The following is a 22,128-nucleotide window of genomic DNA, read 5'->3' as shown; positions in this document are numbered from 1 at the left end:
GCTGAAAAAATTTAGTTTGTTGCTCTTGTAATTAAAGAGGGAACGGCACAAAATTTAGATTTGTGCTGCTGATCTACTTTTATTGGGGCGTGCTGGGTTTTAAAACATGTTTAAGATAATGCAAGCATGGTTGTGAGGTATTAAGTGCTTGACAAATTTCCGTTGAACAACGCTAGAGGATCATACTCTGTTATGATGGTAAAAAAACCTGTGAACTGAACTTATTTGGCAAATTGCTCTAGAGGTAGAGAGTCACCTATGATTGAAAATCCAATTAGGCCTGGCTAAGCCAATCCAAGGGTGTCCTAGTGTTAATTAATAATAATAAGTCTTAATCCCAAAATTTTTAGAGTTGACTATGAATCCTCAACAATTAGTTAGAGTCGGCTACATAGCTCACATGTATTCTTTTCTCTCAATTTACTATATCTGAAGTTATTTTATCTATTACTTCCTTAATTGAATTTTTTTTTTTTTTTTTAATTACTAATACTTAAGTTATTTTGGGTCTTCGGTCTTCCTTGCTTTAATTAGTAACAGATATTTGCTATTGCCTTAAGTGAAAAGCCAACTCAGTAGAGCTAAGATTAAAAAAAAAAAAAAAAAAAAACCTCGAAAAAGCTTCTTTTTTTTTTTCACAATTATAAATTATAATATGATGCTAAGCCTTTTCTCCTTAAACCTCCAAAGTGCATTGAAATGTATTAATTCAGCTACAAGACCCTTGACAACTTAGTAAAACTATTGTTGATGGCTTGTGTTAGTTATATGAAACTTTTTGATAAGTGTTAGTTATATGAAACTTTACATCTCATCTTTATAATATGTTCTTACTTAAGGGACCAAGAAAACTTCATGACACTATATAATGGCATATTGAAAGCTTAATGCTCTGGTTTCCGTTAGATTATAATTTCTTGATTTGCCAAGTTTAAGTCACATACCATGTCTTCATAAGGGTTTATAGATGATCCGATTCAGGGGCACACACACACGAGAGAGAGAGAGAGAGAGAGAGAGAGAGAGAGAGAGAGAGAGAGAGAAGGCTATGAGATTTCTGTCACTAAACCAACATTTCAAAATGGGGCTGACTACAACATCAAGACTACATAGCTTGTGCAGTCAAAATAATTAGAGAGAGAGAGAGCCCATCTATACATGCCCCAACCCTCTTATGTATATAGCCAGTAATCTACAACCTAATCCGTACAAATAGTATATACAATCCTCTGGTTCCACCTGCCTTCGCCGGTTGCTTCTTTCATCTCGCAGCAGCCATAAGGCAGGAAAAAAACCCTCATTGCTGATTAAACAAGGCAACATTGTAATCACCCATTGGATGTACCCACAGCTTGATTGACAAATGCGAGTCTTCTATATTTCATTGAACTATCAAGTGAACGGGTTGGTATGCTGTGAGATATCTTGCCCTGCTCTGAAACCACCAGATCCTAACTCATTCACGGGTGGATAGTGGGTCTGTTCTGAAACTACCATGGGTGTGCCGGTAAATGCTGGTTGAAGATTTTCATTTACACTCTTCGTTGGTCTCTTCGGCCTCTTGGGCTTCTGTGCTTGTGGATCAGAATTTTGAAGGGGGTCATCTAACTCGTAGTCCATTGGTGAAGTCACATTTTGAGGATTCCTTTGCTTTGATGGAGCTTGTTTGTCAGAAGCAGCCTTTCTCTGCACAAAGACATTAACGAAAACAACATTGAATGCACCAAAAACATTATTTATAAGAACTAAGGTTCATAATGCTACTCATGAGATTAATTTTAATAAACTGGGTGCATAATTTGCGCACCTGAGGAGTTGGGCAGATCCACAGATCTGCATATCATCATTCAGGGGACAGAGTACTTACTAGACTAACCAGGCCTATTTATTATTTTATTATTATCCCATTGATAAAGTTATATGGAATGTTGTTCACTACAGTGTTATGAAATGTATTGATGGTTGAGAATTGAACCCATGAACTTATTCTAATTGTCAAACCCATGTAATAGAACACAATGCAGGTATTGGTAAACCACCACAGTACACAAAGATCTCTAATAATTTTGTTTCGCTAATATTCTAACAAGTAGCAATTAATAAGGAATGATTTGATTGGATACATAGAACTAGAACTAAACATAAAATACATAGACAAGTGACAAAGAATGTCAGTACCTTTTTGTTACTGGATTTTGCTTTCTCTGGATCTGGAGAGGGCTCAGGTCCTGTACCCTGAGATCCAGCATTTGTTAGGTCTTCCAAAGATGCATCACCTTCTGCATCTACCCGAATACCCTTTGTTGATTGTTTTTTCTTTTGTCTATCCTTAACCTGGCCAGAGAAAAGATAATTAAAATTTCTGAAAATAGTTCCAGTAGCTGTTTGACTTTGGTCTCCAAAATCTTTTGTTTTTTCTCCAAGTAAAGAAAGAGTAGGTGTAAAACCATGTCTACTAACATATTTTAAGAACTTTTTTTTCCAGGAAAAAAAATCTGCATAGCCTATTTTCAGGGAACATAAAAAATGATGTGCTTTTATTCTCAACATACAGTCTCTCAAAAAGGAAGCCAAACAGGAACCTTTGGTGTGTGTTTGTGTGTTTACAAGAAAAGCACAAGAGATACTAATCTCCTGCAAAGTGGATTTTAAGTTGGAATAGAACAATAGACAGACAGATAACCAGATTTTAAACCCACCTGTAATGGAATTTCTCTCAATTTCTGCTCCAGTTGGGCATCATCCAGAAGTAAGGATACAACATCCTCAGGGGCCAATAGATCACCCTGAACATGACCACCCGTCATTACAAGTTGCTGAACAGTATTCTTCTGACTTGCTCTTTGAAGAATCTTCTCTTCAACTGTCTCTTTACAAATAAGTCGGTAAACAGTAACCTACACCATGAAATCATTAGTATTTCAAATTAAATTAGAGAATCTAAAACAATTTAAAATTTTGAGAAACCAACGTTTGTCTCCAAGTGGATGTGTGTGTTTGTGGGCAAGAGAGAGGACAAACAACAACAAACACATAAGGAAGCAAGGAATCCCTAAAGCAAAGAAATAAATGGCTTTGCTTGGAGGCTCTCAAGCCATCCATACGCCTGTAGCATTCTGAAAAGGAAAAACCAAACTAAAGCAATAAAAAATGGAACTAACATCTTTTGTTTGACCCAACCGATGAGCTCTATCCATTGCCTGTAAATCCAAAGTTGGATTCCAATCACTTTCATAAAATATGACAGTGTCAGCTGCTGTCAAGTTAATGCCCAGTCCACCAGCTCTTGTGCTCAACAAGAATACAAAAATATCATTCCTGCAACAACAAAAATAAAAATCTTAGTACCAAACTCTTACACCTCCCATGTATATAATATATGATAAGAACAAGCAACCAAAGAGAGAGAGAGCAACTTTGAAATTCCATTCAAAAAATCAGTATGTTTATGAAATCATACCGATGCTGGAAATCTCTGACCATATCTCGACGATCAGTTATGGTGGAGGATCCATCGAGTCTAAGATATCTATATTTCCTGTAGTTCATGTAGTCCTGCACGTAAATGAAAGATTCATGAACAACAAAACAGAATGTCCAGAGAAGATTGCTAAGCCATTAAAAAAGACAAGTGAAGTAGTAAACTACAGTGCTATTGTGGTAAGATTTCCAATCTGCCAAGCTGGCTTGCAAAATCAATTTATAGACCTGATAATGATTTGAAATTTGTTTCTCATCTCAGATCCTCTTTAAAGTTTATTTTGCTAACCGATATGAAACCAAGGCAAGTCAAACCCAGGCTACCACGAACTTATCTCTTTAACTCATAAGTGAATTATTAAGTAAACTTTTTGTATCATAACTAAACATATGCATTGACACACAAATGCAAAGGCTCATCCATAACACCAACACCAATTTGTATTAGGACTGAACAAAGTTTTCCTCCAAACTGGGCTGGAGGAATCTCCTCCAACCCATTACATGGCAGCTAATATGACCCCCCACGTATTAAATCACATGGTTTATAAAATCATTTAAAAACATCACGACTATTTAAGTAGGTCATGTGACTAAAGTACGCATGGATAGTTTTTTAAGTCTCACGTAGTGGGTTGAAGGAAATTTCCTCCAAAGGACAACTCTGTCTATTAGGACCTGCCAATATCATGATTTTGACAAAATCTTAAACATGTTAGGACTGATCAGAAATAGTACTGATTTGGCTAAACTTGGGACAGCTTCATGTTAGCTGCAGAAGAAGGTTCAAAGATTAAAGAACTAAAAATACCTCAAGAATATTCAGCATCTTTGTCATTTGGGCAAACAAGAGAACACGGTGATTTTCTGCCCGCAAACGTTTCAACAATATATCAAGTGTTTGAAGCTTCCCAGAGTCCTATTCAGATGTAACATAACCAAACACTTGAGCAATTAAGTTCAATACAAAAGAAAACAATATTCACTAAATAACAAAAAGGACACCAGGAAAGAAAAGGCTTACAGTGAGCAACTTTGCCGGGTCAAAGCTTCTCGTTGGTGGAGAAGATCCCAAAATCTTGTATGTCAACTGAAGAGCAGGTTGTGAAACTGGTAGTTCAGAATCAATCTCTTGAATCAAATGATGAGGAGGACCAACTGGCTTTCTGGGTCCATTACAGTCAGATGTGCGTGCAAACCCAATAAACATCCTCTTTATCCAGGGGTCATGTAGTTCTTCAGTCATTTTGTAGGCAAAGTTTCTATCGGAGCAGTGAGCACCAACCTATATAGGTAAAATAAAAATTGGAGATGAAATTTTTTTTTTTTTAATAAGATAAATGATTTTTTTTTAATAGTAAATAAAGAGTACAAAACGAATACTTGAAAAACATACTGGTGGGGCTCTAACTCTCGGAATAAATGTGTACGCTGAATGAAGAGGCCTACTATTGGATAGAAACCTGTCCTCATGAGGCACAACTAAAGCCTCAAATGGAGCATCTCCAGGCCCTGTTGCATATTTACTTCGTAGTACATTTGTATTAGATCTTGATGGCATCAGTAACATCCGCGCAACTGCTCTCACTTTCCCCCTCTCAAGGTAACTGCATTCAGGGTCATCATCCATGGTTTCCATAAGTGATTCTATGAGTCCATCCAAGAAGTGCTGGTCCCATCTCATTACAGAAAACAGTAGTCGCTCCATAAAAGAGCTAGTAGCCAAAAATGTAACCTCTGACGGGGACAGATCCATCAAACGTGTAAAACCAAAAGTTCTACTTTCAAAAGATAATCCATCTGAATTATCCTCTCGCAGGAATATAGATCGATAGACATTTTCGGGGGAGTATATATTGAAGAGTCTGTGAAAAGATTCTCTGCAGACACCACGCCCAACTGCTGTGTAAAGAGTTTCCGAACTATGGGTAATTTCTTCATGAACTAGTTTGGGAATCTGGGAAAATACAAAAGGAAAGTTAGATCCATAACAGAATGAGCTCAAGTCCCTATTTATCCAAAAAAGAAGAGCTCAAGTTCCTCATTCTCATAAACTAAAGCAGAGAATGAAGCTGGAGCGTGCATTCTCATCACATTGGAAGAGTCAAAATATCCCTTGGGTGGCTATGGGGCCCACCAAAATTTGAATTCCCATTTACAACACACACGCACATATATAGAGGCCTGCCAAAGGCTGGGATTCGAAAAAATTGAATTGCCCACCCCGTTCCCCCCCCACAAAATACTTGAGCTCACCAAATGGCCTGTCCTAGAAAAGAATATTGGCCTGCTGGCCTAGGTGACTATAGACATGTGTCGTGTCTATAGACAAATACATAAAGCAAGTGCAAACGCATGAAGTATTCACTTATTTTATTAAAAAAAAAGAAAAGCAAAGCAACTTTCCTCACTTTTAAAGCTACGAGAGAAACCTAAGAATTGAGTATTTAGTAGGGTTGGCATTTTCATGACAATGAAGCTTAATGTTTTGGTAGTATATATAACAAACAAAAACATTATTGTAAGGCAGAAAAAGCTTTAAGAAAGTACCTTGTATGTTATAGGATTGTGACCTCCTGCATAGTGCACGTCCTCCAACTCCCCAAAGGGAGGGGGCAGAAGAGAATTTGGGATCTCCCCAAAGTGGAGGTATGTTCTTCCCTCATTCCTTTCAAACAACTCTGGATGATTACACACCTACCATTGCACAATTGGAACACGTCATGGACAACTAGTAAAAAGAAATATTCCACATGACAGACAAAATGCACGAAATTCCACAATTTCTTGCCCCCACAGAGTTGATAAATTATACTTTTTAAATGAAGAAGGGGAACCAAACAGAACGCCATTAGAATTGAGAATATACCTTTCTCAGCTGAATGACAATATTCATTAAATTTAGTATTTTCTTCTCATTAAGATGCCCACGATTGCCCTCAAACAACTCGGCAAGAGATATCTTGTTCTTAATAGCCTGATAAAAAGCTTGCTGGCGAGAACTCAATTTGCAATGCACTGTAACCTCAGTTTTCCTGGTCAGCTCAGAAATTACATCTGTTTTAACTCTTCGCAGCATAAAAGGCTTTAGAATTGAATGCTGTAAGAAAAAAGGCAACCAAAATACAAGTTAGAAAGATATAGTTATATTAATATCAAAGGTCAAAAGCGAAGGCAGCAGAGATCATGATCTAAAAAGAAACTGAGAATTATTGTAGTTATTTTAAATAGCATACATATATGTTAAGGATGGTACATGGCAGCAAGTAGACAAAAAAAACTTTATTGTTCACTCTCACAATGACAACACTGAAAAAGGCAAACTCACCAATCTGTTAAGCTGATGCTCGTTCAAAGTACCCCCGTGCTCTGCATGGTTCTCAATTCTGATAGTATGCAGTAAAAGATCATTGATAGGAAAATATTATAATTCTGTAGACTGTAGGCTACACTAACCGAAAAGATGAACCAACCAAAGAAAAAATGCTTACCCTTTTGAAAACCACTCATTAAATTGTTCGTGGCTGTCAAATAAGGTTGGCATAATAAAATGCAAAAGGGCCCACAACTCTGCCATATTATTCTGGATAGGTGTACCAGTCAGCAGCAATCGGTTCCGACAATTGAAGCTAAGCAGTGTCTTCCATCTTATACTGCCAAGTCAAATATCCAATGAATTAATGATGAGAATATAAAGGATTAGAAACATAAACTATTCACCAGATAGATGATTCATGAAACTTTAGGAGGGGTGTAATGGTTAACACTGAATTCTTATGTGATGCTATAGACATGTCAATACTGCAATACTAAAAAGATACAATTTATTTGGATGACGTTTTATGTTGAATCTTAATCTCTCTTAACAAAATAATTCTAATAATGATATCAACATCAACAAGAATGATGATGATGATGATGATGATAAAAAAGCACATTGAAATAAAAAGAACACAATGGATATGAATTGAAAACTAAAGTAACAGCAGGTATCAATTTATTAAAAGAAATAAAAGTGGAGTTCAAAAAAGGAAAGGAAAGATCAGATGGATGAGAAAACGTGTACTTTAAGTGACTACATAGTGACTAAAAGAATGCTGAATAAATAAACGATTTCAGTAGATTCTTGGGTTTGTTTCAATTTTTTTATGGTACTACTCTAGGCTTTGATGCGATGGCAAGTGCCTTCAACCAAAATCAACAAGTTGCAATATCGAATCTAGAAGTTAGTCTCTAAAAAGAAAAATTTGGAGGTAAGATTGCCTACCAATCGCCTCTCCCAAACCTGCAAAAGTGGAGTCTTGTGCACTAAGTATGACCCCTTTTTTTATAGGTACTAGGTATGACCCTTTTTTTTAATGGTATTACTCTCTTCCCACTATATGTCCATTTTATTACATACACACAAAATAAGATGACTCCCCACGGTTGACTCTTTAGTGGGATGCAAGAAACAAAATGATAGCAACTAAGACCAAAGAATAAAAACATCTCAAAGACTAAAGCCACTACAACAACAAAGAAAAAAGTTAGAACCTGTTCGAACTTTTGATTGCCTGGGCTTCATCTAACACCATGTATTGCCATTTCACACGCCGAAAGTACTTCTCATCAGACACTAGCAGCTGGTAGCTGGTAATGAGAATGTGAAATCCAGCTTCCCTGGCAAGAGAAAGAAGCTCATATAAAAAAATAATAAAAAAAAACGATATAATGCACTTCATTTATGAAAAAAATCAGGTTAATGGATTTTTTTTTTAAAAATTAAATAATGGCAAATGTTTTGACTGCTCTGCTATCCAGATAAGAAGCATTAAGAGCTGACAAGGTAATGAAAAGTTCAAATACTCTAGAAGACCTGGACTATACGAAGGAAGCTAGTTGATCATCTGTTTACTATTGATATTTCTTTATCGGTGTTAAAAAAAAATTAAAGAGGAACTAATGTTGCTTTTGGAGAAGGCATGAGGTAAAATCAAGATATGCATATTTGATAGTTGTTTAACCATGTCCTCAAACAAAGTGTTTTTCTTCCTCAATTCTCCACAGTCCAAATTGAAGCAATTGAAGAAGGATATTTCAGAAGGAAGACTAATTTTCTCAATCTTTGCCTTCAAATATACCAGATATACCAACTCATAAGCATGTCAGACACCATTTCAGGCGTCAACATCAAGTTGTTCCAGATTTCTTTATAAGCTTACTCATTTCAGTGGTATAGAATCTCATGTCTATGCCTTAAATACATGCTTTAACGAGCTAATTATCAAATATATACATACATATATATACTTTAACAAGCTTCTTTACAAAAATATAGAATTTAACGAAACATGGCACCATCTAAAGCACTTAAACACATACATAGGCCAGCATATCATAATCATTGTTCTTGATAAAGTAAAATAACAACTGTGAAATAGAAAGTAACCTGCGGTACAGGTCCTTGGGTTTGATCTTTTTCCTAAGTACAGTTCGATCTTGAAGCCCACCCCAATATGGGAGAGTTTTCAAGTCAGGGCAGAAACGATTGATTTCATCATTCCAGTTATTCAATACAGAAGCTGGGGCAACAACCAAGAAAGGGCCCCATATATTTTTCTCCTGAATGGGACAAGCAACAAGAGTTACTATAAAGAAAATCTATATGTACAAAACACTAGGTTCAATACTTACCTCTGCCAAATGAGCCAAAAATGCCATGGCCTGGATGGTCTTCCCAAGGCCCATCTCATCAGCAAGTATGCCATTTAAACCCTGAAAGAAAAGAAGCCAAAAGAAATGAAACTCTTGCTTGCAGCCACTCTTAATTTCCATTTTTTTGAGGGACAAAGGATCTCCTAGATTAAAAATCATGAGAAAGATATTAAATTATAATGTAGAAATTGCCTAACAACCTGCTCATAGCAATTAACTAGCCACTGAAGGCCTTTTAGCTGATATCCTTTAAGGGAACCTTTAAACATCTGCGGAGTCTGAACTGTTGATGTTACAGGCATTGTAGTTCTGTAAATATAAAATATAAATTTTGTTAATTGACAAGAAAAGCTTTTCCCCAAGTGCTTAATAAGGACGAGAGAAGGTTGGGGGGAGGAAAGAAAAGAATAACTTACGGGTTATGTAAATCTATGTTACTAGCTCCTGCAACCTCAGGTGGATAAGTCTCAGATTCAGAAGCCTGTCGCAGTCTCAAACATTCATTATCAAATGCACTTGTTAACTTTTTCTGCTTAGAAACTGCATCTTGAGCAGCTCTCAAGGCTTCCTTCTTCAATTCAGCCTCCTCAGGATCTTCTTCCTCATCAGGTACAGCATCTGAAGAGCTCAGAAGTACTTCTTCGTCATTTAGATTTTCATCTCCCACAGGCAAAACTTCAGAGGGCTGTGAATTTGCCTTGTTTTGCATAAAATGACTGTAGAGTTCCGTTTGTTGTATAAGAAAATTGAGCCTTTGCTGCTGTCTCTTTGCTTCTCGTAGCTCTTGTTCGCGCCTCAGAGCTTCAGCAGCTTCTTTCTCCTCTCTTTTCCTTACTTCGGCCTGCAAGCAAAGAGATTGAATATTACTGACTCTTTGAAATAAATTATTCACTTGAATTATTTATTTTAAATTAAAATAAACATACATGATGATCTTTCTTTTTTTTTTGTAACACATAGATGATCTTCCAACATATTCATAAGCTAGGAATTCTTTTTTTTTCCCTTTGATTATACATAAATAGAACTCAATGACTCCTAGGCGATTACACCTCTGACCTCACCCTCAACCCCTTATTTATGGGAGTAGCAAATGCCACTTGGTCCAAAGACAGCAGAGTATGAAAGAGTTCCAGTCGTAAATTTTTACTAGTATGCAGTGCCACAACACCAAAACACTCTGTTAAGTATCAAATACCAACCTAGAAGACAGCTACAGATTTCAATTCACAACTGACAACCTTAATTTCTTTTTATTCAAGGACTCTGAAGATTCCCCTCCAGCTTAATAGTTAATTAAGATGAGATAACATATTAATCATTTTGAGACATGGGCAAATTTAGTCAACAAAGTGAGGACTGGCAGGATATTTACAGAACCTACAACGTAATTTGTATGCATAACAGATTCATGTGATGTACCAATCACTGAAGATGAAGAACTTAGCCCATCAGATGAACATGAATGTATATGTGGATTTATGCATATGTTTTTTTCTTTCCTTTTGATTGATATAAATAATCAGGTAAACAACGTTCATGTGTATGCATAGAACTCTAAAAACATAAATATGCATGGAAGAGACAGAAGAGAAAGCATGTGTGCGTGTGCATGTTGATGCACACAAATACAACATGTTGCCTCCACAGAAAAACTTACTTCTTTGACAGATCGTATTTCCTATAGTGCAGTTACTTGTAATGTATGTTAAAATAACTTCATAAAGGACAATGAGAAAGATACCATCTCTTTATCTACTCGCTTCCAATACAGCAGCATGTCTCGAGCTAATTTCCTAGTGCGAATCGCAGCACCCTTCATCAGTTTATGCGATCTTCCCATCTTTGTTTTCACCTGATAAAAGAAACAGATGATACCATTTCTTCAAGATGTATAACAGCAAGGACGTATGAATGAAATTAACCATTGCTTTTCTTTTCTTTTCTTTTTTAAAGATAAGTAACCACTATTGAAGAACAGAAACCCACATCCCATATGTTTATCAAAAATGGAATTTGTAAATCTACATGGACCAAATAAGATTATACTTGCCTCTTTTTGACAGCTCTCTACGAACCTCTTGGCATCAATTAGTTGCTTTCGGTGAAAAGCTGTAAAAATTCTGTGATGCTTTGGTAGGTCTTTCTTTACGATGTTTGCCCACACTTTCCCAATCTTCTCCATTTCCTCCCTTTCAATCACAGCAGGGTCTTTCTTTACCTTTGGCTTCTTGGGCAGAGCCCGTTCAATGATCTGCAGCCCAGAAAGAACCAAAACTGAATTTAGTAATAATAATATTAACCTTCACCAGCCCCTTATGGAAAATAAAAGGCAACCTATTGTGATCCACCATCCCCCCTTTCAAAAAAAAAAAATCATTGAACAATCAGGAGTGGAATATGAACCTCATATGAGTCTCCTTTCTCCAAAACCTTCACATAGTAAACCTGCAAAACGCCACCCTCAGACAAAATAGATCGCTTTATGTTTCCAGCTGCCCCCTCTGGAATGGAGGAATTCATATCAGATACTTTGAGATTGAACTTTTGGGGTGATTTAGAAGCTGACAAGGCCTTCAATCTTGCATGAAGTGATTCATACTGGGGCTGAGGCTCCCCCATTCCTGCCTGGCTTCTAGGCCCAAACTTATTATTATTTGTCATCATTGATGCCAAGGACCCCAGATCCAATGTACTCTTTAAGAAAAATTCCTCCACCTGAATATCTGGAAAGCTGGGCAAGTTCAGTGATGCTGCCACCTTATCATAAGTTGGAGGAATCTTATACGTGATACCATCTCCAATATCCACAAAAGCAGGTTCATATGTTGTTCTGCAAAGAGTATATAAATGAAAATATATCACCCAAAATAATTTGTGAATATTCCAAAATTTTGGGGTTAAAAATTCTCATAAAACAACCAGAGAAGATGGCAAACCTTTCAGTGCCATTTAGTGGTGAAAAATCTGCTTCATGATAGTTCCCTTGTTTTTGAGGATTAATATCATTGAGCCAGTCAGACGTGGATTCAACTTCATGTAATGCTCCTCGATGCTCGTTCCCTAGTTTCCTAGCTTTTAAACCCATATTACTCCTTGGAACAGAGATTCCCATCCTGGTTGATGCAGGACTTGCTGAGGAATCCTTGAACCTCCTCTTGTACTTCTGAATGTGTTCTCCAAGCATTGATCGATATCTCTCCTCCGTAATGCGTGTCCCGTAATAACTATCCTCCTCGTCCTCACTATTTTCACCCTGCCTCCTTTTCTTCAACAAACCCAATTCTCTTTCGCGCATAACCCCGTTACCGTGTTTCACATTCACTCCACCTGTTTGTGTAACCAGCAATAAACCACAATGCAGGCAAACATACATACATAAGTGCACACCCCACTAAACCAAAAGTCCATACATACATAAAGTGCATAATTTGCACACTAAAATTGCAATCACAAGCTTCAATCAAACAGGTCATTGTGATTTCAAGTAAAATAATATTAAATTAAGAACAAAAAAGCCTACCTTGGCTACCTCTGCTCTCATCCTGACTACTATTCCCATAATAATCAAAATCATCATCCTGTTGTGGAAGTTGAAAGTTCACCAAAGACTACAGCACAACCCAACACACAATTTCAAAAAAAAAAAACTTTAAGCTTAAAATTACCAAACCCAAAATTCCAAAAACAGTGAAACATCAAGAAACCCCCAAAATTCTCCACTGAACAACACCAAATTAAGCCATAAACTTCAAAAGGAGGCAGTAATTGGAGAAAACAAAAAGAACCCAATTGAGGAAAGCGAAAACCCATGTGGGAAATACCTCAAGATTGAAGAGATTTGAGTAGGAATGCGAGTCCTTGGATTGTCTCCTGTGTTCCATGTGTTTCCGTGGCTATTACTGTAATATTAAAAAACCCTAGCTCCTCTTCGAAGAGCATGGAGAAGAAGAAGAAGAATAGAAGTAATTGCGATGTAATAAGAAAGAATGAGAATGAGAAGAAGAAGAAGAAGACCTAACCCTAATGGACTCCTCTTCCTGAAAACGAAAGGAAGAGAATGGGAGGGGTGCGTAGGATAAGGTGGGGGAGAGAGAGTGCGCGTGTTTGGGATGGCTGTCACAGGCGACGTAGGATGCATCGGATCTTGCTAACGTACGCTCCATTGGTGACATTTCTTAACGTGCGCTGCTAACTTCTTCTTTTTTTAATTACTTTTTTATTAATAGTTTTTTTTTTTTTTTGGTTGGTCTTGGAAGAGAGAGAGAGTATGTATGTTGTGGGTGGAATTGAATTAACGGTAGGAAACCAGCCAAAAGGATATGGAGTTGTGGAAAGGGAGAAAAAATACACCCTGTTGGTGGGACCCATCTATTGCTGGTCTTACCAATTGTGAGGGAAAGAAAGTATACACTCGTAACAGAGTATATTTTCTCGTGAAAAGGAGTGTATGGGTTTTGATTGTTTGTGAGTTGCAAGGAACTGTTCGAAGTTTTTGGGAATTGGGTTTATAATTTTGGAGTATCTTTCCTCAATTTTCTTTTCTTTATGACTTTATTCGAGTTAAGCCGAGCTAGCTAAGCTGATTTTACTATTTTAAGTTCAAATTTTTTCATTTAATTTTTTTTTTCCAAACACAAACTCAACACCAAACAAGATTATATATTTAAGTTTAACTCATGTTCTCGTTGAGCAAAAATGAACTTATACATATAATCTTGATTAACTTGTTTCTTTTTTCTTATATACTGTAAAATTATAACTAAAATGTTTTACCTTTTCACAATTCTATGAATTTTTATTACAAAAAGATTGTTTATATCATCGATAAGCTACAAATAATAATTTAATATCATATAAACATATTGACAAATTTATACAATCTAATTTTAAATCTATATAAATATATATTTTGGACAAGTATACATATAAAAAATTCAATATTATATATAATAATTAAATCAAACCCCCATGTTCATAGTTTGTTTTCAAACACATTATTATATTAAATCTTAGCTTGTTTAACAATCGAGTTTAGACTTTAGGCTTGAAGTTTTTATTACAATGTTTTCTATAATCTTTTCATATAATAAGGGTATAACAATAAATTTATTCAAATCACATTTTCAATCATTTCACTTTTCTCCCCTCAAAGAAAAATTTTGTTAATTTTCCATTATCTCTACGACTCTACCTAATACACATGAGAAAAAATTAAAACATTTTTCTATCATTCTCCTTTCTATCTTTCTCACATTTTATATCCTCTTACTTTTTCATCCTCCCAATAAAACAAAAGAAATTATTTTGTAAAAATTATTATATGTAACACCATCTCTTATTTCACGGTACCCTCCCACCTATGGATATTGTGCAATGCAATATAAATAGGACCCATATGTTGTGGCCAATCTCACAATATAATTTTTCCATTTGTGAAACTCTTAAAAAACTCTCCACCCATTTTAGAGTGAGTGGAGACTTAATTTCACTGCATCATTAGCATTTAACTAAATGTTAATTGTGGGTTCCAGTTAGCTCAACTGATAAAATCTCCGATGATTGAATAAGAGATTTAGGGTTTGATCCGCGCCTACACCAAAAACTGATTGGTGTCTTAGTTTGATAACAAAAGGCGTTCATCAGGAGCAGACGTCATATGTTAAAATTCTCTATAAAAAAAATAAATGTTAATTATCATCATTTTAATATCTATCTAAATAATTGATGACTCATTACAAAATGTTGTTTTGAAAAAATTGCAATGCGAAAACCCCTGTTTTTTTCAGAAGTCAATTTTCAAAAGCACCCCACCAAATACCAATTGTGATTTGAAATTGTATTCTTATTCTTCCATTTTAAAAACACAACTTTCTTTATTTTCAAAAACAAAACACAACTTTCTTTAAAACTTATGGCACGCGACAGATTAAATCCTAAAATTTGAAAAGCTAAAAAAAAATATATATATATATATATATATATATATATATATATATATATATATATATATATATATTCATAACTCATATTAAACCTCATTCACAACATCATTCCGCATTTCCGCCCCATTAGACTGAAATTGATTTTTTTTCTTTTACTTTTTAAAACCTTAAAATTTAATTCATAACTTAAAAAATTACTAGTTTCATCACACATGCTCTACACGTGTGATAAGGCTATTTCTTTTATTTTTAGTTTAATGTAATTTTTCAATTTAAATTTATCTATGGTTAGTGAGGTTGCACACGAAGGGATTAGTATGTGCTAAATTTTAGGGAAAAATAATCAAAGGTGTCGTGAAATATATTTAAACAGAGTGCTAATTTTTAGAAGAAAAAAAAAAGTTTTTGAATTTTTTTTTTTTGGTAAATTACAATTTTAACCTTATTTTTTAAGAATAAAGATAATCTAATTAGTTCATGGGTATTTTTTATATTTTTTTTGAGGTAAAACTATTTCTTAATATATAGAGATAAAATTTAATTTATTACACAAAGTAAGATATAAAAGGTAACGTCTCCAAATAAATTGGTCTGAATTCAAATATTGGCCCAAGGCCCTCAACCAAACTATTAGAGCATGTGAACTAGACTAGGTTGCAGACTTGGCAGTATTGGGCAACACAAAACTAGGCCGTGGTGGAGAAATTATTGGTTCCTCCGGTTATGGTCCACCCTACCCCTGCCAGCCAATAGGAGTACGACAACTGTTCTTTTTTTTTTATTCAACTCCACCTTAGCACTAACCCATTACTTACCCATTACCTTAACTCTTGTTAGCAACTAAAACCATGGTTAAGACTAAAACAAACTCAGCAAGACAGCAACTAAAACCTTCACCGTGTACACTTCTAAGTTCTAACCCAAGTTCTAACTCAGCATTTGGTGAAAGTATATGCTTCTCGCGCTTGCATTGTCTTCCAAATGTGGATGTCTATTTTTGCAATTGCGACGAAACAAAGTGAAGAACAAAAAAAAATTATTGTCCTTGTGTGCACTGGGATAAATGCAGTTCCATGAACAAGATAGACTTTTCCCAAAAAGATGATGATGAGATTCAAATTGATACTGAACACAAAAACCATGTAACGGGATTCTATGACAGCCTTGTCCAATGAACCAGAAACTTCTGCCACAGCTTTAGAAAAGCCAGATCCTTGCTTCATTAAATCTATGAAGTTCATAGTCATTCACAAGCACCATTAAAGCCATTTGCAATGTCTCAGTCCCAAGAACATTTTCAAGAGCAAACCCAAAACAACAATTTCACAAGATGCTAGCATACGTATCCATAAGCATGTTGGAAACTCAAATTATATATATTAAAATTAATATAAACAAACTACACAAGTATCATTAATGTCAAAATTTATGGGTTGGACTGATTGAACCCAACAGTTAGCAGAACATCCATAAGCCCTTCTTCTTTTCTGTAAAATAAAAAACAAATTTTAAATTACTATGAGTTTAAATGGAACATAAATATTGTTTCTTCTATGGTTTGTAAGACTCACAATCATTCAGTACACAAAAGTAGAGACCAAAAGAGGGAAACCCAGCTAGACTCACCTAGTGAACTTCAATTCAAAGATGTCACACATACAAACTTTTACACACTTGGGTGTGTGTGTGCATATAAACAACAAGAGTAGTTTGATGCACCGGTGGCACAGATACAACCTTCAGTCCCTCACTACAATTTTAAGAACAAATCCAACCCTCTTCATCATTGTGTTGGACATTCAATACCAACTTTAAATAATTTCAGCATTTGGCCCGTTCAATCATGCCAAAATTATCATCAAATGCAAATTCCCCAAGTGTGCGAAAGCATGGGCGTCACTAGATCGAACGAAGAGGCAGCCACTTTCTCTCAGGTTCTCGACGAAGCCGGCGTCATTCTTCTCATTTGCGACAAGGTCGAAATCTCTCTCAACCAGCATCTTTGCCAAGAAGCAAAGATTGGACCCAAAGCCCACAAGCTCCGATCGGTTTTGGTATCGGATTTGGTGGTTATGGGAATTTTGGGTTTTGGTTTTAAGATTCATGCCCATTCGATCTTAACAGGGCATAAAGATGTTTTAAGTTTTTTCAAATTTGTAATGTTGGGTTTCATGGTTTTGGCATTTGAATGTTGTTGTTGATGCTGCGAAATTGTCAAATTGATGTCCCAAAGTTTTGAAGAAAGATTTGGGTGAGAAGGTTTGGGTTGCTGAGTTAGAACTTGGGTTAGAACTTAGAAGCGTACACGGTGAAGGTTTGGGTTGCTGTCGTGTTGAGTTTGTTTTAGTCTTAACCATGGTTCTAGTTGCTAACAAGAGTTAAGGTAATGGGTAAGTAATGGGTTAGTGCTGAGGTGGAGCTGAATAAAAAAAAAAGGACAGTTGTCGTACTCCTATTGGCTGGCAGGAGCAGGGAGTTCCACATCAGTGGTCCACCCAGAGGAACCAATAATTTCTCGCCGTGGTGAAACAATGCTTGGGCTTGCTCATTGAAGTGTGGGCCCTTTGAGCTACTCTTGGGCCTAAGCTCTTCATCCCCCTAGCCCTAGCCCTAGCACTAGCACTAGCTATCTCCGTCAAAGAATGAGTTCAATCACTGTAACATTAATAAGCCCAAATTACAAAATTATATTAGGGATGTATTATTTTTCACAATTGTTTATATGATTTATTGTGATTAAAGCAAGTCACTTTTACTTGGGTCAATCATTGACGAAGGGCCGGCCCTTCCCTTAGGCAAGTTAGGCAATTGCCTAAGACCCCCAAGTGGAAGGGAAACCCCCAAATTTTAAAAAATAAGGGGTAGTAGGGGGAAAAAAAATTAGTATCAAACAAACCAAAAATCCGGTTAAACATTGTTATCCTTTGGACAAGCAAAAAATTATCCAGATAAACTACAAATCCAGTCTAAGAGATTAACCACAAAACAATAACAAATCAAAACAAATAAAACAATTCAAACCCTAAAAATTTTACCTTTCTCTCTGCTCTCTGCCTCTCATTCTCTCTGATTCTCTCCATTCCATTGTTCACTTGAATCACTTCTCATCTGCTCAACAGGCAACAGCTCAAGCAGCTGAACTGAAGCAAGCCTAGATGGCTGGACTGCCTTGGCACCTCCCTCATCAGTCCGCCTCGCCGCCTCTCTCATTCTTTCTCCGAATCTGCTCTCCACGGCTCCCCCTCCCTCATCAGTCAACTACTCACAGCTCACCACTCACAGACTCACCAGCCGTTCACTTATCTTCATTTTCAGGTATAATTTATAAATAATTTGGGGTCCGATTTGACTGGTTGAGATTGGGAGCACTACTTGTATTCTTGTAATAAGATTGACTGATTGAGATTGGGCCTGGTTTTGTAACAGTTTTGGGCCTTCAAGTTTTTTTTTTTTTTTTTTTTAATGATTCACCCCTTTTTTTTTTCAATGATTCGGTCCTACGTATTTGTAATGATTCAGCCTTTTTTTTTTTGTTATATATAGGATTTGTTTTGTGTTTATTTTTTGGGTGGGTATTATAAATTAATAAGCCTAGTGTTATAGTTGTGCTTAAATTTTTGTTATGCTTGTGCTTTTTAAAAAAAAAAATGTAATATTGTGTTTATATATATATTAGTTAGTGATAATATATTAAATAAGTCTTTATTTATGCAGGTTGAGAATGCTAAAAACTTGTTATTGTTCGGTGAAACTACAACAATAATTTCTATATAAATCTGGTTCTAATTCTCATTTGCTCTACACTTGAAAGTTATTTTTTATTTTAATCTTTATAAATGTATTGTTTGATTAGAAATGTCTATTAGAAAATATACATCTAGATATGAAAAAAAATACTGTCTTAAACTTGAAAAGTTTCTCAAACATGATGTTTATTATGATATTGATGGTTTAGATTTATTTTCAAAGTTAAACATTTTAAAAGAAATTTTACAAATAAAAGATTATACTCCAATTGACATATTAAATTATATAAAAAGATTAGATTCATTTCCAAATACATGCATTGCTTATAGGATTTTACTAACAATACCTGTTATAGTAGCTTCTGCAGAAAAAAGTTTTTCAAAATTAAAATTAATAAATCATATCTAAGATCAACAATGTCTCAAGAAAGATTAAATGGATTAGCTATATTATCGATTGAAAAGGAGATGTTAGAAGAACTTGAATACAAAAATTTAATTAGTCAATTTGCATCTCAAATGGCAAGAAAAATAGATTTTAAATGAAATATATTATAATATAAAAATATTAAATAAAACATTAATTTAATTAATATATAGGTATAAAAAATGCCTCATTTTGAATTCTCGCCTTAGGCCCCAAAATGTCTAGGGCCGGCCCTGCATTGACGTCACAATTATGGAAAATTATGTGCCTTGATTTATTGAACATGGATAAAATTTATCTCCGGACCAATTTAGATGAAAGTTCTTCCAATCAAATATGTTAGAACTCAAACGAGCACACACGTACCTTAAATACATGACCAACTTAATATTCACATGACTTGTTTAAAAATGATTTAATACATTTGAATAATTTTATAAAACAACACATTTTAGAAGAAAACTCTATCCATTTAATTTGAATTGAATAGTCTACTTGGAGAGCTTTTGAGAAGATTTAAAGGATAGCTCTTTTTGTGCATCCAAAAAGTGCTTTGTACCTTTCCTGCATTTGACAAATATTTTAAAACAGCTTTTGCACCAAAACTTTTTGAAAACAATTGTCAAATCAGTTAATTACTTTTTTATTTGTTCATATATGTTTTTTTTTTAAGTGATGTACTAATATATGTCCTTAGGGCATACGTAAGTAAAACCCAACTAATATTAAGGAAACTCTAGCTTGTTGTATTGCTTACGTGTCCCTTTGTGAGTCTGCTAAATCCTCCAGAGAAATTTGACTTTTGATGAAAAGTCAACAAAATGGTGCATTGCTAATGTGTCCCTTTGTCAATGTTTTTGATAAATGACTCATCATCAAGTTTTGGATATGGTTGCCTGAAATTTCGAAAACCTCAACAGCACACTAGAAAAATAATTTTCTTGAAGCACTACTTTCTATCTACATGAATATTAATATTTATCTGAAGTTTGAGCAAAACATATATAATAATAATTACACGTTCAAACTTTCAAAGTATTTTTGAGAGGCTGGCTGAATGATTATATTTTGGTCAAACAAGACTCGGTAATTTGTAAATTAATTACCACTAGTCATATCAAATCAATATATATCATATTATCATATCCAAACATCTTAAAAATCTTCTGCATGAAGTTGTCAATGGACGCGGCGTCACGTTGTTGCACATGCACTTTCCAGAAGCTTCGCCAACTTTGTGATTATTATTTTGCTTAACCCAATTCAAAATAATAGTCTTTTCTTGTGGCCTAAGAAATAAATATGACATAAACCTTTTTGCTGAGTTTTTACGTGGAAGGAAATTACATGTTTCTCATTTTATTTATCAATCAGGCTGCGCCATGGTGAGGTCAGGGTGGTCATGTAGAAAAAAAGCTTTACATAATAATTAAAATTTTATATTTGTACATCTTTAATGGCCTGTTTGGGAGTTTAGAGAAGGAGGAGAGTAGAGGGGAGGGGAGTAGTGGGGAGGAGAGTAGAGGAGAATGATTACCCTCCACCTTGTTTGGATGTTTTTATAATTAGTAAGGGGGAAGGGAGTAATTAGCCATTTCTCTTGTTTTTAACATTGTAATTTTATAAATATAATAAGGGTAAATTATGTAATTTACTTTATAAATAATTTTATGTGCTCTACTCTCCCTCCAAATCTCTCCAATTTGGGGGAATTAAAAATGAGGGGTTGGAGGTAGTTGAAACCCCTCCAAACCCCTCCAAATCTCTCCCCCTCCTTCCTTAAAAAACTCCCAAACAAGGTAATTGAATTACTCCCTTTCCCTCTACTCTACTCCCCCTCCTTTTTTAAACATCCAAACATGCCATAAAATAAAAAAGTTGGAATCACCCTAAATTTTTTTAAGCCCAATAATTAAAATTAAATGTTGGTCAATAATTTGGTCCTCTTAACAATATATTAAGCCTATTCAAACAAAAAGAAAAAGCCCACATTTTTTTATTGAATTAAAATATGAAAATAATAATAATAATAACAAGCCCAATGAAAACCTCCAAATAAATTTAAAATCTCATAAAAATATTTTAAAAGCCCAAAATTGGTCCTCACTCCTCAAACAGATTTTTAAATAAAAAAAAAGTTAATAAAAATTAAATTGCTATAAACCAAATACCCAAAAAAAAAAAACAATCAAATTTTATACCAAAAAATCGTAACTTGGGAAACAATTTGAACTCCAGCCCCTTTCATCTCCAAATGATAGACCCACCGTCCCAGTTGCTGCCGACCCCAAATAACCAAACCCATTGACCCAGCCTTCACCGCCTCAACCTCAAGCACTCAAGATACTCTACAGGGTAAACAATTGATGGGTTCGCCTAAGGCACAAATAGAAAAAATGCCCTAAATTTTAATTTAATTAAGCTCAAATATTAGCCATTACATAAAAAAAATGTTCGAGTAGAAATGTTACGTTTACAATATTTTACTACAAATCCTAAGAAGTAGGTTATTAAAGGCTGTTACTTATTGATAACAAAATAAATAATTTCAGTAGTGAGTTCAAATTAGAATTAGTAACAACTTAACAATTAGGATTTGTTGTGAACATCTTAAAAAAAAAAAAGCAATTCACAAAAAAAATTCACAATGTTTTCCACAAATAATTGAGTTGACAAACTTTTATTAGTTTTTACTTAAGTACACCTCTAATATTACTCTTTTACTTACCACTATCAATCTACCATATTAATAGGTGTCAAAGTTTTGTCAATTTTTTGTGTTTACAGACTTTCTAAAAAAAATCTACATTATTCATGTTAATTAGTAATAATT

The 22,128-nt window shown here is 34.9% G+C and overlaps 1 protein-coding gene across 1 annotated transcript; it reads right to left on the bottom strand.

The window, feature by feature from the left end:
• Positions 1-1,054: 1,054 nt before the first annotated feature.
• On the bottom strand, positions 1,055-13,357 carry LOC142610174 (chromatin-remodeling ATPase INO80). Its single transcript, XM_075781919.1, has 23 exons — positions 13,002-13,357; positions 12,701-12,788; positions 12,117-12,507; positions 11,584-12,010; positions 11,231-11,431; positions 10,922-11,032; positions 9,594-10,018; positions 9,378-9,486; positions 9,157-9,237; positions 8,912-9,084; positions 8,017-8,142; positions 6,972-7,133; positions 6,809-6,866; positions 6,350-6,580; positions 6,031-6,177; positions 4,877-5,437; positions 4,505-4,765; positions 4,292-4,399; positions 3,461-3,555; positions 3,162-3,318; positions 2,700-2,897; positions 2,179-2,334; positions 1,055-1,686 (listed from the first exon to the last, which is right to left on the bottom strand). Exons 1-23 carry the CDS (start codon positions 13,059-13,061, stop codon positions 1,393-1,395), a joined length of 4,620 nt encoding a protein of 1,539 aa, XP_075638034.1. The 5' UTR covers positions 13,062-13,357; the 3' UTR covers positions 1,055-1,392.
• Positions 13,358-22,128: the final 8,771 nt, after the last annotated feature.

This window comes from Castanea sativa, chromosome 9 (genome assembly GCF_040712315.1).
Source record: "Castanea sativa cultivar Marrone di Chiusa Pesio chromosome 9, ASM4071231v1".
Lineage (NCBI taxonomy): Eukaryota > Viridiplantae > Streptophyta > Magnoliopsida > Fagales > Fagaceae > Castanea > Castanea sativa.
This window is presented reverse-complemented; position numbering and strand designations above follow the sequence as displayed.

Excerpts from the sequence above, each read along its gene's own strand:
- LOC142610174 (XM_075781919.1), bottom strand. The coding sequence starts at position 13,061 with ATGGAACACAGGAGACAATCCAAGGACTCGCATTCCTACTCAAATCTC. Across the intron at positions 6,867-6,971 it reads AATGAGTGGTTTTCAAAAGG|AATTGAGAACCATGCAGAGC; the intron begins GTAAGCATTTTT and ends GCATACTATCAG. Across the intron at positions 4,766-4,876 it reads CGAGAGTTAGAGCCCCACCA|GTTGGTGCTCACTGCTCCGA; the intron begins GTATGTTTTTCA and ends TTACCTATATAG.